Source organism: Salmo trutta, chromosome 15 (genome assembly GCF_901001165.1).
Source record: "Salmo trutta chromosome 15, fSalTru1.1, whole genome shotgun sequence".
Lineage (NCBI taxonomy): Eukaryota > Metazoa > Chordata > Actinopteri > Salmoniformes > Salmonidae > Salmo > Salmo trutta.
Window position 1 is genome coordinate 47,387,346 of NC_042971.1, and position 17,617 is coordinate 47,404,962.

Sequence of the window (17,617 nt, forward strand, 5' to 3'; positions counted from 1 at the left end):
AGCTACCATCCTCAGTAGCTTTCCATCTAAGTTTTCAATGCCAGGAGGTTTGTCATTATTGATCGATAACAATTTTTCCACCTCTCCCACACTAACTTTACAAAATTCCAACTTGCAATGCTTTTCTTTCATTATTTGTTTTTTTATGCATGAATACAATGGCTCAATGTTCGTTATTGGCATTTCCTGCCAATGAAGAAATCATACAAATAATTGGCAACATCAAATGGTTTTGTGATGAATAAGCCATATGATTCAATGAAAGATGGAGTTGAATTTGTCCTTCCGCAAATAATTTAATTTAAAGTACTCCAAAGTTTTTTCCCCCATCATTCTTTATATCATTGATCGTGGCTTCATAATACAGTTTCTTCTTCTTTTTGTTGAGTTTAGTCACATAATTTCTCAATTTTCAGTAAGTCAACCAGTCAGATATGCAGCCAGACTTATTAGCCACTCCTTTTGCCCCGTCTCTTTCAACCATACAGTTTTAACATCCCTCATCAATCCATGGATCCTTAACAGTTTTAACAATCAGTTTTTTAACAGGTGCATGTTTATCAATAATTGAAAGAAGCAATTTCATAAATTCAAGTGCAGCGTCTGGTGCTCCTCATTAATTACATCAGACCAACAAATATTTTTAACACCATCCACATACTGCAAGAGTCACAGCTAAATCTTTTGTATGATCTCTTATACACTATTTTAGCCCCAGCTGTTGGAACTTTGGCTTTCCTGGATATATCCACTATATTGTTATCACTGCATCCCATGGGTACGGATACAGCTTTAGAACAAAGTTCTATAGTACTAGTAAAAATGTGATTGATACATGTGGATGATCTTGTTCCTGTGGTGTTTGTAAACACCCTGGTAGGTTGATTAATAACCTGAACCAGATTACAGGCACTGGTTACAGTAAGAAACTTCCTCTTGAGTGGACAGCTTGATGAAAACCAGTCAATATTCAGGTCCCCAAGAAAGTAGACCTCTCTGTTTACATCACATACACTATCAAGCATTTCACACATATTATTTAGATACTGACTATTATCACTTGGTGGCCTATAGTAACACCCCAAAAGAAAATCCTTTAGATTAGCCAAGAGAACCTTCAACCACAACACTTCAATAGCACTTGACATAAGATCTTCTCTAAGCATTACAGGGATATATCTCTATATACAGCAACACCTCCCCCATACGCATTTCTATCTCTTCTGTAGATGTTATATCATTGTATTGCTACTGCTGTATCATCAAACTAATTATCTAAGTGAGTCTCAGAAATGGCTAATATATGAATGTTATCTGATGTCAGCAAGTTATTGAATTCATTATTTATATGTGCTATTTTCAGCCCTTTCCTGGGTAGCTTATCAGAGATAGACATAATACTGAAAAGAGCAAACAAAGCAAGAGAGAAAAATATGTACATTCAGCTGTCCATTAATCAATTAATTTATATTTTTGTCCGTTTAAAAGATCCTTTACCTGTGATAGAGAGACACTGTCCTCAACAGTACTTCCGCCGGCTATGGTCTTTGTCATGGTAGCTAGCAAGGTAGATTACGCTGTTACTCCTCGCAGTTCCAGACAGGGCAGGTCACAGGGAAGATTGAAACAACAAACAGCAGGGATCTAGACAGCCACAAAACCGGGACTATCCACGGTCCCAGCCACAATGGCTAACCGCGTCGCGGGCTGTGTTCAAACCCAGTTAGCTTGATATGCAGCTAGCTAGCTGCAACACATAGCTGAAATGCCAAATAGCTAATCAGACCTGTCCTTGATTGGCAGGATCACTGAACAGAGACTAGCAGTCCCAGCAACTGATGCCAACTGCGTCGCAGGATCCTAAGGGTTTGACTATTAAGGATGTAGGATCTTAATTTGATCACTCTTTTGTAGCTGAGAATTTTCCTGAACTGCAGGATATGCAGATGAGCTTCGGGATTTACATAAATTCTCTGAAAACCCGCACTAACACTAAATGTTCAAATCCTGTTGCTGCAGGATTATTTTACTGTGACAATATAGGTAAAATTAAGATCCTACATCTGTATACCACATTTACAGATTCATCTTCAGTATCCAATGTGGTGTTTGTCTGATCCATTTGCTTTCTAAAATCCACCTCAAGGGACAAGCTAATTTAATCATTTAATTAATGCAATAATTAAGTTTCGACTATGTCACTTTGACACTTATTATCAGTGTTTAAATGCATAATCAGTTCAGAAATTGGATTAGCAAGATGCCAGGTCCTGCTGTAATACTGACAGTATAAGCCATTCTACTCACATTACAAGTCAATCATCCTGTCCCCTTGTTGTGTATTCCTCTCCACTAGTAGAGTCTAGATAAAGAATAATAATAACAACCTTGAGCTTCCTTCTACCTGGCTCTCCTGTTTGTCAGTCAGACTGGGAGTTTCTGAAAATGACTTTTAGTATTATTTCATCCAGTAGACATGTCAATTATTTCCCCTGTCTACATTTCAATTGCCAACTCTCCAATTCATCTAGATGCTCACATTTTGTTTAGTTTCTCAACGGAAAAGAGACAGCTCAAATTATTGACGAATTGAGATGAAAGGTGTAACAGCTTGCTGGCACCTCAGACAGCAAAATGAGTCTAACATTTTCCTCTGAATTTCCACAGGGCTGGGAAAGCCGGTTGGATTGCTGGAGGGACAAATGAGTCTGAGACAGTGGGAGGCCAGGAACCCTGCAACCCTGAGAAACCCTGTCCGTGACCCAGATGGGGGAAAGTACAAAGATTATGGCTACAATGCACAGCTGAGCAATCAAATCCCGCTGGATAGATCCATTCCCGACTACAGGCCGAAAAAGTAGGTCCTAAACCCTGCCCTCACAGCTTGAAAACCAAAAGATAACATTTGAGTTTAGGGCACTGATGTGACAGCTTCTCACTAAATTGTGTTGACAGGTGCAAGCTGATGACTTACCCAGATGACCTCCCTCAGATGACGGTGGTGTTCATCTTTGTAAACGAGGCCTTGTCTGTGATCCTACGGTCAGTCCACAGCCTGGTCAGTCACACACCTGCATACATCCTCAAGGAGATCATCCTGGTGGACGACAACAGTGACAGTGGTAACTCAAGGGCTTTTTCAGTGCGTGTGTGTGTGTGTATGTGTGTGTGGAAGTGTTTAACTATACTTGTGGGGACCACAAGAATTGTAAACTAATAACAATTGGACCATCTCAAATGCTATTTCTAGGGGGTTTAGGGTTAAGGTTAGAATTAGTGTTAGGGTTAGAATTAGGTTTAGGGTTAGGAGCTAGGGTTAGTTTTAGGGTTAGGCGCTAGGTTTAGATTTAGGGTTAGGGTTAAGGTTAGGTTTTGGTGTTAAGGTTAGGGTTTGGGTTATGGTAATGTTTAGGGTTAGGGGTTAGGGAAAATAGTATTTGGAATGGGACTGAATTGTTTGTCCCCACAAGGTTAGTTATACAAGACTGTGTGTATGTGCGTGGGTGTGTGTGTGTGTGTGTGTGTAAGCGTGACAGAGAGTGAGAGAGACTTACCTGAAATGATTGTTTTCTAGTTTTTGCTCCAACACTTGATTCTTTGTTTGTTTTTTTCAGTGGATCTAAAGCTGAACCTGGATCAGTATGTGAATAAGAATTATCCAGGCCTAGTGAAGATTGTCAGAAATGGCAGACGAGAGGGACTTATACGGGCCAGAATCCTTGGATGGAAAGCAGCCACTGCACCAGTTGTTGGCTTCTTTGATGCACATGTTGAGTTCAACACAGCATGGTGAGAAAGAGATTCTTATTTTCCCTCAGATTGAAAAGGAGTTTAAAATAATCTCATGCATTATCAATCAATCAGATGCAGATTCTTCCCAACACTGTGGTGCAACACTCATATGTCGTCCAATATGTAGCAACATACTGTACTATTATAAGCCTGGAATTCATTACACTGAGACCTGCTGATAGAGTTTGTGCGTTTGAGTCTTAAGACAGTCTGACATAACAAGAGCACTCTTATTTGCATATCAGAGGTATTCCTTTCCTTCAGTAATGGAAAGACAAGGAGGTACAGTAGTCACTGCAATCCATCTTCACCACGCCACTTTGGAAAGAGCAATTCATTCATGAAAGGTTACCCTAACTCTCAGAGGTTATCCCTATTTGTTCTAAAATGATATTGCAGCTGTAAAATGTAGACTCCTTGGCAGGTAGCCTAGTGGTTAGAGTGTTGGACTAGTAACCGAAAAGGTTGCAAGATTGAATCCCCGAGCTGACAAGGTCAAATCTGTCGTTCTGCACCTGAACAAGGCAGTTAACCCACTGTTCCTAGGCCGTCATTGAAAATAAGAATTTGTTCATAACTGACTTGCCTAGTTAAATAAAATAAATTTGCACTCTTTGCTAATGTTATGACCACATTGGAAAATTCTCTCTGATTGTATCAGTAAATTAGTTTTACACAGAACCATGTGTCCCATGTGAGGCCATCAGCCTGAGCGTTTCACTACAGCCGTAATACAGAGAACTGCTAGCTACATATATTAATATTGATTTAGTTTTGATCTCTGGAACAGGCGTGAAATGGGAAAGGAGGTGTCAAGTGAAGGGAAAGATGAGAAGTGCACCTCCCTCTGCTAGCAGTGAGACGTCAGGATGTTTTGATGATGATTAACTATTTGAACAGACTGCGGTGGTCCCGTTTCCCACCTGGGAACAGATGAGATGACAGAAACATGATTTACTGTCATGCTTTCCTTTCATCTACAGCAGGGGTACTCAAGTACTATTTGAAAAGGTCTGCCCTTACAAAAAAACACGTGAAATTTGCAGTTTCACATGTGAAAACTTGTCAAATTTGCAGTTTCACATGTAAAAATCACGTGAAAATCGAATTTGCAGTTTCACATATAGAATTGCAACTTCACATGTGAAAATCGTATTTTCAGTTTCACATGTAAGAAACATTCACATGTGAAAATCTAGCTTTCACATGTGGAATTACAATTCACATGTGGTGGTGAAATAGTGCTATTCTCCTCACATGTGAAAAGGTGGTGTCATATTGCTATGGAATTGGAATTGCAAATTCTGTAATGTAATTCTGTAAAAAGGTAACTTAGCCTGCCTAAGTATAATAATAAAGTAAATAGGTAACTATAATAATAAATAATTATTTCTAATTTCTGAGCCGTCAATTCGGGGTGTTACTGCTGCAGGCTCACGCCTCTCTTCTTCATATGTTGGTCAGTGACCTTTGGAAGAAGCTCAGTGTCTCCTTATTTATCGTGTTAAACATGTTAAAATTAGCCCTGTCAGAGTTAATCAGTTAACTCGAGTTAACTTTTTGCAATTTTTGTGTAAAAAATAAAGATTTATTGCATTGTCTGAAAGTGTTCAAAATACATCATCTATACAGCTATGTCAAAACAAGTCGACTTTGAGGTTAAAGAAAGTTACCTGATTTTGCTAACCGTTACTTTGGACAAAATCAAAACAGCAATATTCTCGCAATGCTTTTTGTATAAAACACCTTAAATTACAGCTACATTTGAGCGAATTATGAATTTGCGATTAATAGTGATTAATCCTTCCCTGTGGCTCAGTTGGTAGAGCATGGTGTTTGCAACGCCAGCATGTTGTGTGCAACGCCAGGGTTGTGGGTTTGATTCCCACAGGGGGCCAGTACAAAAAAATGCATGAAATGTATGCATTCACTACTGTAAGTCGCTCTGGATAAGAGTGTCTGCCAAATGACTAAAATGTAAATGTAATCACAGCTAATCCTACGATAAACTCAATTATGTTTTTGAATCGTTTGACAGCCCTAGCTGACATTAAAATGTAAAAATGCACATGTGAAAGTGTAGCAGACATGAGTCAGTCAAGTTGCTCATGGTCACGTGATGAGGTAGCCCAGCCTGCAACTTCAAAATGATTGTTGGCCCTCTTGGTGGAATGGTTAAGATGTTGACTTCTCCCGTGGTAGACTGGGTTCTAATCCCACCAGTTACAAAAGCACATGTGCAATTTATAATCTCACACGTGAAATGTTGGGAAACCACATGTCTGAGTCATGTGAAAAATCTATGTGAAATTTCACACTTGTCTGAAAATCACCTGTCTGACTCATGAACATTATACATAAAAAAAAATAAAGATGTGATTTGTTTGCATGTGTCCATTTATCAGCACAGTAAGAAACCTCCAGTTTTAAAATGTTGCAGTTTTCAAGCTAATTTCCTGCAATTCTACACATTTTGCCATATCTTGTGTGTTGATATAATACCTGGCTGACTCAGCAAAATAAATGGGATCCCCTGGCAAGGCTCCTGGGCAATTAATCTGGCCAATGTGGCTATGATACATAGCCTACAAGATGAAGATAAGTTAGGCCTACCTATCTAACATGAGCTAGTTGATCAAATGGACATTTCTGACAGGCTATAAATAGCTCTCTAAGGTCTGTCAGTGAATGACATAACAAGAGGAAAACTGCCCATGCCCTACCACATTGTGAAATTGCACCCTGTTCATGATACTATTAAAACGCTCAACAGCAGTAAGTTGAAAGCCCGACTGAGTTCCTAAAAACATCCATATTGATGCCATCCGTCCGGACCACTAGTTGAGTATGGTTGATATTGTACAGTTACCAGTAAACATCTCAAGCTCCTGATATTACAACATTTATAGAGGTACAACATGTGACTAAAATGTGTCTCCTTTCCTCCTTTGATAGGGCAGAGCCAATCTTAACAAGAATCAGGGAGGATCGAACACGTATTATTCTGCCGTCGATCGACAACATCAAGCACAACACGTTTGAGGTGCAGCAGTATGCTAACGCGGCCCATGGCTACAACTGGGGCCTGTGGTGTATGTACATCATCCCCCCTCAGGCCTGGCTGGACACAGGAGATCAGACGGCCCCCATCAGGTATGGGAAAAATATATATCTTAGATATTATTGGAGGCTATAAGTGCACAAGGCGAGACCCAGATGCAGACACGGGAGGCAGATGGTTTGAGTATTTGATATTTATTATGATCCAAAAGGGTAGGCAAGAGAATGGTCGTGGACAGGCAAAAGGTCAAAACCAGTTCAGAGCCCAGGAGGTACAGAGTGGCAGGCAGGTTCGAGGTCAAGGCAGGCAGAATGGTCAGGCAGGCGGGTACAGAGTCCAGAAACTGGGAGGACTAGCAAAAAGAGGATAGAAAAAGCAGGCGCACGGGAAAACCACGCTGGTTGACTTGAACATACAAGACAAACTGGTACAGAGAGACAGGAAACACAGGGATAAATACACCGGGGAAAATAAGCAACACCTGGAGGGGGTGGAGACAATCACAAGGACAGGTGAAACAGATCAGGGCGTGACAGGGGGCAGGTGCTTTGGCAGCACTCTGGTGCAATACTCTGATGTATGTTGTTTTACTGTAAATGAGGGCTTGAAAAACATGTTCTTAAAATATACAATATTTTACAACGAATTTTTGTACTGGATAGTTATACAAGATGTAATTTCTCCTTTTCAGGACCCCTGCCATGATTGGCTGCTCTTTTGTGGTGAACAGAGAATACTTTAGAGAGATTGGCCTTCTAGACCCAGGCATGGAGGTGTATGGAGGAGAGAACATTGAGTTGGGCATGAGGGTAAGTTTCTAAGTGGTACATGCTTAAACTAAGAACTGAGGAAAATGTGTAAAGTAATCCGTTAGTTTAAGCTTGATAAGATGCAAACCCTGTGATCCATGATGTGTTTGCCTAGTACAAAGATATTATAGAGCAACAAAATCATTAGGTCTTTGTGACTGGAGAGTTTAAGTGTTTGTGTGCTGGAAGTCATGAATGAAGTTCAATTTAGCTCCATCACAGTAAAAAGGATGTGGGTGTGATTTAATTTGAACGTAACTACAGCAAATGATTCTATTGATTTTGGCCTCATTTTCATTTGAGTGATCCAAATAGATTTCAAAATCATTAAAAGGGATCGGCTGCCATTATCTGAAGTATGATTCAGAACAAGTTAAGTTTTACTAGCGAACAGAATGGAAAAATCCATCCTATCATTGACCTGAGGAGGTCCAAAAATAACTTAATCCTTATAGTTTCCGGTGATTTGGCATCAATGTCTTGTTATTGAAACATATGGGGCTGTTCTGACTAATTTCTCTCCCTTCATGTTGCAATCATGTTTTCTGTGTGGCTCTGCTGAGATCATTAAGTAGTCATTAGGCTCTAAGCATACAGGGAGACCAGTTGGCATGAATATGGATGAAAGCTATCCTGCACCGTGGCACCTGGTATTCTGCTGAATAACTAAAACATGCCCTTGTAGTGCACCAAAAACATTTGTGACAAGTGATTTGTGAATTCTTTATTTCACAAAAGGTCTGTACCCATTTGGATTCCTTTACTCTGCAATAATATTACTGAGATAGTTTAAATGTTTTTGGGACTATTTTGGTTTGTAGACAGTCAAAAAGTCTGCAGTGACATTGGTGTGGAAGTTGTGTCCCAGTGTGAGAATTGAATGTGATCCAGAACTCTGCAGTCACCTACCAGCGTCCCACTGGCACACAGGCTGGTGCGTTGGCATATTTTACACTTCATTGCCCCAGACATGATCGTTATGATGTGAGAGGCAGTGTGTGGGAAACGAGAGGACACACAGGAGACAGCAGGAGAGAGATGGATGTGGAGAGAGGGAGGGGTACGGAGAGGAGGAGAAGAGCCCATGTTTGCACCTATTACTGTCAGCGGGGAATAAAATTCAAAAAATGTGGTCCAGGTAGAAGAGACAGTGGGAGTGGAAGAGGGAGACGGCACAACAATAGAAACTCAATGAGAGAAAGTTGATTGTATCAAAAGAGATTTAAGCCATATAATACTATTGTGAGGTACCTCTCAGTGCTGTGCTCACAGCGCTGATGTACGGAGAGGTACTCTAAAAAACAACTTTATGTTCTGTGCTCACAGAGCTGGAGTATGGAGAGGTACTCTAAAAAACAACTCTCTGTTCTGTGCTCACAGCGCTGGAGTACGGAGAGGTACTCTAAAAAACAACTCTCTGTGCTGTGCTCACAGAGCTGGAGTATGGAGAGGTACTCTAAAAAACAACTCTGTGCTGTGCTCACAGAGCTGGAGTATGGAGAGGTACTCTAAAAAACAACTTTCTGTTCTGTGCTCACAGAGCTGGAGTATGGAGAGGTACTCTAAAAAACTACTTTCTGTTCTGTGCTCACAGAGCTGGAGTATGGAGAGGTACTCTAAAAAACAACTTTCTGTTCTGTGCTCACAGAGCTGGAGTATGGAGAGGTACTCTAAAAAACAACTTTCTGTTCTGTGCTCACAGAGCTGGAGTATGGAGAGGTACTCTAAAAAACAACTTTCTGTTCTGTGCTCACAGAGCTGGAGTATGGAGAGGTACTCTAAAAAACTACTTTCTGTTCTGTGCTCACAGAGCTGGAGTATGGAGAGGTACTCTAAAAAACAACTTTCTGTTCTGTGCTCACAGAGCTGGAGTATGGAGAGGTACTCTAAAAAACAACTTTCTGTTCTGTGCTCACAGAGCTAGAGTATGGAGAGGTACTCTAAAAAACAACTCTCTGTTCTGTGCTCACAGAGCTGGAGTATGGAGAGGTACTCTAAAAAACAACTCTGTGCTGTGCTCACAGAGCTGGAGTATGGAGATGTACTCTAAAAACAACTCTGTGCTGTGCTCACAGCGCTGGAGTATGGAGAGGTACTCTAAAAAACAACTCTCTGTTCTGTGCTCACAGAGCTGGAGTATGGAGAGGTACTCTAAAAAACAACTCTGTGCTGTGCTCACAGAGCTGGAGTATGGAGATGTACTCTAAAAACAACTCTGTGCTGTGCTCACAGCGCTGGAGTATGGAGATGTACTCTAAAAAACAACTCTCTGGCAACACCACCAGCACAGTATAATAATACACACAATGAAGTGACCCTTTGTCTGAAAAATGTCCAAGCAATTCAGCTACTAGGCAATTGCTGATTGTTAACAGCTCTCCATGTGCCTGTGGGCAATTGCCTCTGCAACTCTCTCAACAAGATTCATTTTTAGAATACAAAACTATATTGCTATTGTGCTCAGGGCAGGTTTTGGTCTTTCTTTCTTCCTTTCTTCCTTTCTTTCTTGAACTGTCTATGTTATTGCTTAGGTATGGCAGTGCGGAGGGAGTATGGAGGTTTTACCTTGTGCTCGGGTGGCGCACATTGAACGCACCAAGAAACCCTACAACAACGACATTGATTACTATGCCAAGCGCAATGCCTTGAGGGCAGCCGAGGTATGGATGGATGACTACAAATCCCATGTATACATGGCCTGGAATATCCCCATCAATGTGAGTCTAGTGTAGTTCCCTAAAGGGGAACAATATTTTACAGCTCAATTGCATCTACTAACTTCTGATCTTAATTGGTCATTGTTTTTGGTGCTGTGAATTGTTTTCTAACAAATCAGAACCCTGGGGTTGATTTTGGAGATGTTTCTGAGAGAATTGCCTTGAGGAAGAAATTGCAATGTCGCAGTTTCCAGTGGTATTTGCAGAATGTGTATCCAGAGATGCGAGTGTACAACGACACCATCACCTACGGCGAGGTGCGAAACAGCAAGGCCAGTGGCTATTGCTTAGACCAAGGACCAGATGATGACAACAGTCCAATTCTCTACCCGTGCCACGGCATGACATCTCAGGTCAGGGGATCTTCTGCTGTTTAACTTAAAACATTTATTTTTTATTTTTTTAACTGTGACACAGGTAGGGTATATCCCAGGATTTTTCCTGTTTAAATATAGCTGGGGAAAATATGATCTTCTGGCTTTCTCTTACACAAGCGCTTACATTAGAAAACATAAATCACTTCCCCATACACCCTGCCCCCCTCACACAAAACCACAATACATCATCCATCCCTGCACTTTTGCTTTCAAGCCCTTCCATTGTTCATCTCACAGTGGTTGTTTGTGATGTTATCTAGCTTGCTTTAGCATGGTATTTCTGTGATTTCCAAATGAATATGCTTGACACAAGCCAATTATACACTGTAAGGTTAGGCTATCCCTCTACTCAGAATAGTGCAGCAGCACCTGTGATGGGCTCTAACATCCTCTCAGGCATCTAGTTTCCTGAGTGTTGTTCACCATGAATAATTAAACCCTGGCTTTTGTAATCATCTGTGCCCTTCACTGTGAATGGATTGAAGCTAACTTTTGGCTTATGAAATTAAATATTAGGAGCTGTGTGAAATTAACTCGGCAGATGGGATCACTGGGTGTCATTTATGAAACATGCACTCAAACAAAGGTATGTGTGGTCCATTAAACTCATAAACAATTGAGCTTTCACCAGCATGGAACATACAGTCAACGCCATATATACAGTGCATTCGGAAAGTATTCAGACCCCTTGACTTTTTCCGCATTTTGTTACGTTACAGCCTTATTCTAAAATGTATTAAATACCCCCCCCCCATCAATCTACACACAACACCCCATAATGACAAAGTAAAAACAGGTTTTTAGAAATGTTTGCAAAAAACGGAAATACCTTATTTACATAATTATTCAGACCCTGTCTGGTGGACGAGGGAGGAGGGCGGACGCCAAGTCTATGTGAGGGAATGTCACGCTCATCACAGAGGCTTTGGGACTTTACTCAGGTAAAACTCGAATGTAATGGCTTGTGGGGAAACAAGGAATCCTGCTATGAGGATCTGCTATGAAACTCGAAATTGAGCTCAGGTGCATCCTGTTTCCATTGATCATCCTTGAGATGTTTCTAGAACTTGATTGGAGTCTACCTGTGGTAAATTCAATTAATCAGACATAATTTGAAAAGGCACACACCTGTCTATATAAGGTCCCACAGGTCCCACAAAAACCAAGCCATGGGGTCGAAGGAATTGTCCGTAGAGCTCCGAGACAGGATTCTGTCGAGGCTCAGATTCAAATCAAATCCAAAATGCTGGAGTATAATTTTGCTTCACTGTCCAAATACATATGGTGTTGATACATGCACACATCCCTGTGATACCAAGGATACATTATCATTAGCTATTATTTCAGCCAATTACGCAGCAAAAAATTCAAGAGGCACTATTACTTACCTTTGTTTGTACTCAATGCGTCAAGAAAGATCTTTCTCATGAGACAGCTCAAGTATTATGTACACAATAACATGTACCACTTCTATGTACAGATGTATTAGAAAAGTTTTGTAGTGTCCAACGACTATATGGGTGCTTGCATAGGAAGAATTTGTGTAAAACCTTTCATATTGACGTTTACCTGGCATTGACGTGATTTTTTTTAGCTGGCCCGTTACACCTCAGCGGGGCTTCTGCAGCTTGGTCCCCTGGGCTCCACTACGTTCCTGCCCAACACCAAGTGTCTGGTGGATGAGGGACGAGGGCGGACGCCAAGTCTAAATAAATGTGAGGGAATGTCACGCTCATCACAGAGGCTTTGGGACTTTACTCAGGTAAAAAATGTCATGGCTTGTGGGGAAACAAGGAATCCTGCCTGCCAAATCTATATTGCTTGTTAATACTGCAATAATAATCACAGCTTGTTCCTCTTCCCTCTGTAGAATGGCCCAATAATCAGCAGAGACACTGGTCGTTGTTTGGAAGTAGAGATGTCTAGAGAGGCCAGCTTCGGCCTGCGCCTGGTGGTCCAGAGGTGCTCTGGTCAGAGGTGGACTATTAGGAACTGGATCAAACCTCCACGACACTGAGGGCGGTCTCATACTCAAAAAGGAGGTACACCATGTACAGGCCAGCTGATGTCTACAAAGGGACATGGGACCCTTAACCTGTATCACTTGTACTATCCTCTTCACAAAGATTGTGTTCCTTTGGATTGAGGCTATAGACTCTGTTGTCTGCTCCTGGAAAGGTCAAGGAATTTCAAAAGCATCTTAACACCAACCTTCAACATCTCAAGCATCTCAAGACCAAGTCATCACAAAGTATGGAGGATACATATCCCTACAAAGAACCATAGAATGTACCATATCCACTACAAAGATTGTCTAAGACAATGAGTCTGTGATACTGAAGGATTTAGTATAAACGAACTGGCATCTCTTCACAAACCTGCACAGCAAAATCAATGGTGTACATTTAACTCTGAAACGTAAAATGTACACTATTTTCAGTGAACATATGAGTCCCACTGAACTGGTGTGCAATTAACACGTTTGAAAGTGTTAAAGATTTAACACTGTTGCAGTGCTCCACCTTCAACTCTTAAAGTGTTTAAATGAACTTGATTGTGGTGTTTGCATAGCGCTATTGTAGAAATATACGCAACACCTACAGTGTAAAACATAACACTTGGTTTAGAGCAGGGCTCTCCAGCCCTGTTCCTGGACAGCTACCGTCCTCTCGATTTTTGCGCCAACCCTAATCTGGTGCACCTGATTCTAATAATGATCTGGTTGATAAGATGAATCAGGTTAGTTACAACTGGGGTTGGAGTGAAAACCTACAGGAGGGTAGCTCTCCAGGAACAGGGTTAGAGAGCCCTGATTTAGAATAAACTAGACTCCCTTTGCTTAGTGCTGATGCTGTTACACTTTCTCAGTGTAAGAAATGAACAACTGTAGAGTTACAGTATATCATTTTCGGGTTTTAACACTGTTTGGTGTAAAGCCTAATTTGCATATTTCTTTGAGTGAATTGTAGAGTTACTACCCGTGACTGTATTTGTTAGTGATTTGTTAGGTTATTGAATTCTTTCATTTTAAAGGCATGTGGCTTTCACCAAGTGAGTACCTAGGCAAATGCTATCATAAACATTTAACTCTATGACAATACAATTCATACAGTGAGCTCTAAAAGTCTTGGGACAGTGGCAAATATGTTGTTATTTTGGCTCTGTACTCCAGCACTTTGGATTTTAAATGATACAATGACTATAAGGTTAAAGTGCATACTGTCAGCTTTAATTTTATACTATTTGGATGCATTTGCTGTTTGTTTGGGTTGTGTTTAAGATGATTTTGTGCCCAATAGAAATGAATGGTAAATAGTGTATTGTGTCATTTTGAAGTCTTTTATTGTAAATAAGAGTGGTGTTGTAGTACTCAAGACAGTCCGGTTTCGGGACCACATATTGAGTGTCTCAGTCTTGTCTCGGTGTCGGATACATTTGTACTCGGTCTTGACTCGGTCTTGGACAGTGAGGACTCCTAAATTCTTCCCGAGGCCAACCGAGACCAGCGGATTAAAAAGTTTCCATTCAGCCAGTGCATAAAACTGCTTTGTCAGGCCAAATATATACACTTCTTTCTTGAAACACTAATACAGTGCCTTGCAAAAGTATTCGTCCCTTGGCATTTTTCCTATTTTGTTGCATTACAACCTGTAATTTGAATGGATTTTTATTTGGATTTCATGTAATGGACATACACAAAATAGTCCAAATTGGTCAAGTGAAATGAAAAAAAATACAAAAAAAAGTTGGAAAAGAATTAAATAAAAAACGGAAAACTGGTGTGTGCATTTGTATTCACCCCCTTTGCTATGAAGCCTCTAAATAAGATCTGGTGCAACCAATTACCTTCAGAAGTTACACAATTAGTTAAATAAAGTCCACCTGTGTGCAATCTGAGTGTCACATGATCTGTCACATGATCTTAGTGTGAATATATATATATATATATATATATATATATATGAAAGGCCCCAGAGTCTGCAACACCCCTAAGCAAGTGGCACCATGAAGACCAGGTCGGGGACAAAGTTGTGGAGAAGTACAGATCAGGGTTGGGTTATAAAAAATATCTGAAACTTTGAACATCCCACGAAGCACTATTAAATCCATCATTAAAAAATGGAAAGAATATGGCACCATAACAAACCTGCCAAGAAAGGGCCGCCCACCAAAACTCATGGACCAGGCAAGGAGGGCATTAATCAGAGAGGCAACAAAGAGACCAAAGACAACCCTGAAGGAGCTGCAAAGCACCAAGGTGGAGATTGGAGTATCTGTCCATAGGACCACTATAAGCCGTACACTCCACAGAGCTGGGCTTTACGGAAGAGTGGCCAGAAAAAGCCATTGCTTAAAGAAAAGAATAAGCAAACACATTTGGTGTTCGCCAAAAGGCATGTGGGATTTTCCCCAAACATACGGAAGAAGGTACTCTGGTCAAATGAGACAAAAAATATGCTTTTTGGCCATCAAGGAAAACACTATGTCTGGTGCAAACCCAACACCTCTCATCAACCCAAGAACACCATCCCCACAGTGAAGCATGGTGGTGGCAGCATCATGCTGTAGGGATGTTTTTCCATCGGCAGGGATTGGGAAACTGGTCAGAATTGAAGGAATGATGGATGTCGCTAAATACAGGGAAATTCTTGAGGGAAACCTGTTTCAGTCTCCCAGAGATTTCCAGCAGGACAATGACCCTAAGCATACTGCTAAAGAAACACTCGAGTGGTTTAAGGGGAAACATTTAAATGTCTTGGAATGGCCTAGTCAAAGCTCAGACCTCAATCCAATTGAGAATCTGTGGTATGACTTAAAGATTGGAACCTATCCAACTTGAAGGAGCTGGAACAGTTTTGCCTTGACGAATGGGCAGAAATCCCAGTGGCTAGATGTGCCAAGCTTATAGAGACATACCCCAAGAGAGAGTTGCAGCTGTAATTGTTGCAAAAGGTGTCTCTACAAAGTAATGACTTTTGGGTGAATAGTTATGCACGCTGAAGTTATTTCTTGTTTGTTTCACAATAAAAAATATTTAGCATCTTCAAAATGGTAGGCATGTTGTGTAAATCAATCGATACAAACCCCCAAAAAATCTATTTTAATTCCAGGTTGTAAGGCAACAAAATAGGAAAAATGCCAAGGGGGTGAATACTTTCGCAAGCCAATGTACAATATCTTAGCAGCCTTTATATCTATTGTAGACATTTTTGCACAGTGGCAAACATATAGGCCTTCAGTGTGTGACAGGTTTGGGATTCTGAAAGGACAGCAACCGTAATACTAGCTCACTCATGTATGAGAGTCCACTTTTTGTAAAACCCAATGGGTCAGTGGTGTAGTGGAGGGTATACGCAGGTACAAACCGTACACCCACATTTTTTCAGTGAGTATTGCCTATACTCACTTCTTACGCTTCAAACACACCGACAGCATCATTGCGCAAAATAGTACGCAGCATCATCTGGATATATATCCAACAAAAGTTAAACATTCACCTTTTCTGTCAAGCTGTCAATGCGTACAGTTTGACGCATACGTTTGATAAATCCAACATATGCACCACACCAAACGCACTGCAACTGCCTCTGCAACGCAATGCTGCAAGGCAAACGCAGCGTTTCATTGGAAATTAATGTAATTCTGGTGTACCAAAATGCAATGATGCTGTCAGTGTGTTCAAAGTGGTACGCTTCGAACACACAGAAAGCGACATTGTGCAAAATAGTATGCAGCATCATCTGGATATGTATGCAACAAAAGTTCAACATTCACTTTCTGCTACCATTTCTGTCAAGCCATCTACGCATACAGTTTGACGCATACGTTCGATAAATCCAATTTAGGCATCACACCGAAGGCATTCTGGTGTACCAAAATGCAACGATGCTGTCAGTGTGTTCGAAGCACTAATCACTACTGATGCGTTTCAAAGTAGTGTAGTGGAGGCATACGTCAGTAGCCAGTAGGGTAGGAAAAACATTTCAATTCATGATATCTACCAGTAAATGCTAACTAAGATGACAATGGGAATGCAAAACAGGTTTTAAAAAGTCCAGAGTTTTGGTTACTAGGCTATTTGCCATGCACAATTGTCATCATGTTCTGTTTGCATCAGGGGCATAGACATGGATGGGCCTGGGTGGACAGAGGCCCACCCACTGGGGAGCCATGCCCTGACAAGCCCACCCAATCAGATTGAGGTGGTTTAAGCGTTGATGTGGACTTAGACCAAAGTTTTGTATTTTTCTGTAAAAAAAAGGTGTGGTTTTGAGAGTGAAAACCTAAAATATCTATACAGGGATCCTTTACTGGGTAGGCATACACATATTTAGCAGATGTTATTGCAGGTGTAGCGAAATGCTTGTGTTCCTAGCTCCAACAATGCAGTAGTAGCTAACAATTCACAACAATGCACACCATCTAAAAGTAAAACAATGGAATTAAGAAATATATAAATATTAGGTTGAGCAATGTCGGAATGGCATTGACTAAAATACAGTAGAATACAGTATATACATATGCAATGAGCAAAGCAGTATGTAAACATTATTAAAGTGACTAGCGTTTCATTATTAAAGTGACCAGTGATCCCATCTCTATGTACATAGAGCAGCAGCCTCTAAGGTGCAGGTTTGAGTAACCGGGTGGTAGCCGGCTAGTGATGGCTATTTAACAGTCTGATGGCCTTGAGATGGAAGCTGTTTTTCAGTCTCTTGGTCCCAGCTTTGATGCACCGGTACTGACCTCACCTTCTGGATGATAGCGGGGTGAACAGGCCGTGGCTCGGTTGTTTGATGTCCTTTATGATCTTTTTGGCCTTCCTGCAGACTGCACCACCTTCTGGAGAACCCTGCGGTT

General features: G+C 41.0%; 1 protein-coding gene across 4 annotated transcripts in view; it reads left to right on the plus strand.

Moving 5' to 3' along the window:
* LOC115149182 (polypeptide N-acetylgalactosaminyltransferase 9-like) overlaps window positions 1–13,967 on the plus strand; it is a 37,977-nt gene extending 24,010 nt beyond the window's left edge. For 2 of the 4 annotated variants that reach the window (XM_029691800.1, XM_029691798.1), the window contains 9 exons: window positions 2,668–2,857; window positions 2,956–3,122; window positions 3,615–3,789; window positions 6,748–6,945; window positions 7,545–7,662; window positions 10,194–10,379; window positions 10,499–10,732; window positions 12,351–12,518; window positions 12,627–13,967. In XM_029691800.1, the coding sequence (XP_029547660.1) occupies window positions 2,668–2,857; window positions 2,956–3,122; window positions 3,615–3,789; window positions 6,748–6,945; window positions 7,545–7,662; window positions 10,194–10,379; window positions 10,499–10,732; window positions 12,351–12,518; window positions 12,627–12,773 (1,583 nt within the window). In that variant the 3' untranslated portion in view covers window positions 12,774–13,967. Of the gene's footprint in view, window positions 1–2,667; window positions 2,858–2,955; window positions 3,123–3,614; window positions 3,790–6,747; window positions 6,946–7,544; window positions 7,663–10,193; window positions 10,380–10,498; window positions 10,733–12,350; window positions 12,519–12,626 lie in introns of those variants that run through there. The other 2 variants (XM_029691799.1, XM_029691801.1) reach the window with 2 other exon arrangements.
* Window positions 13,968–17,617: the final 3,650 nt, after the last annotated feature.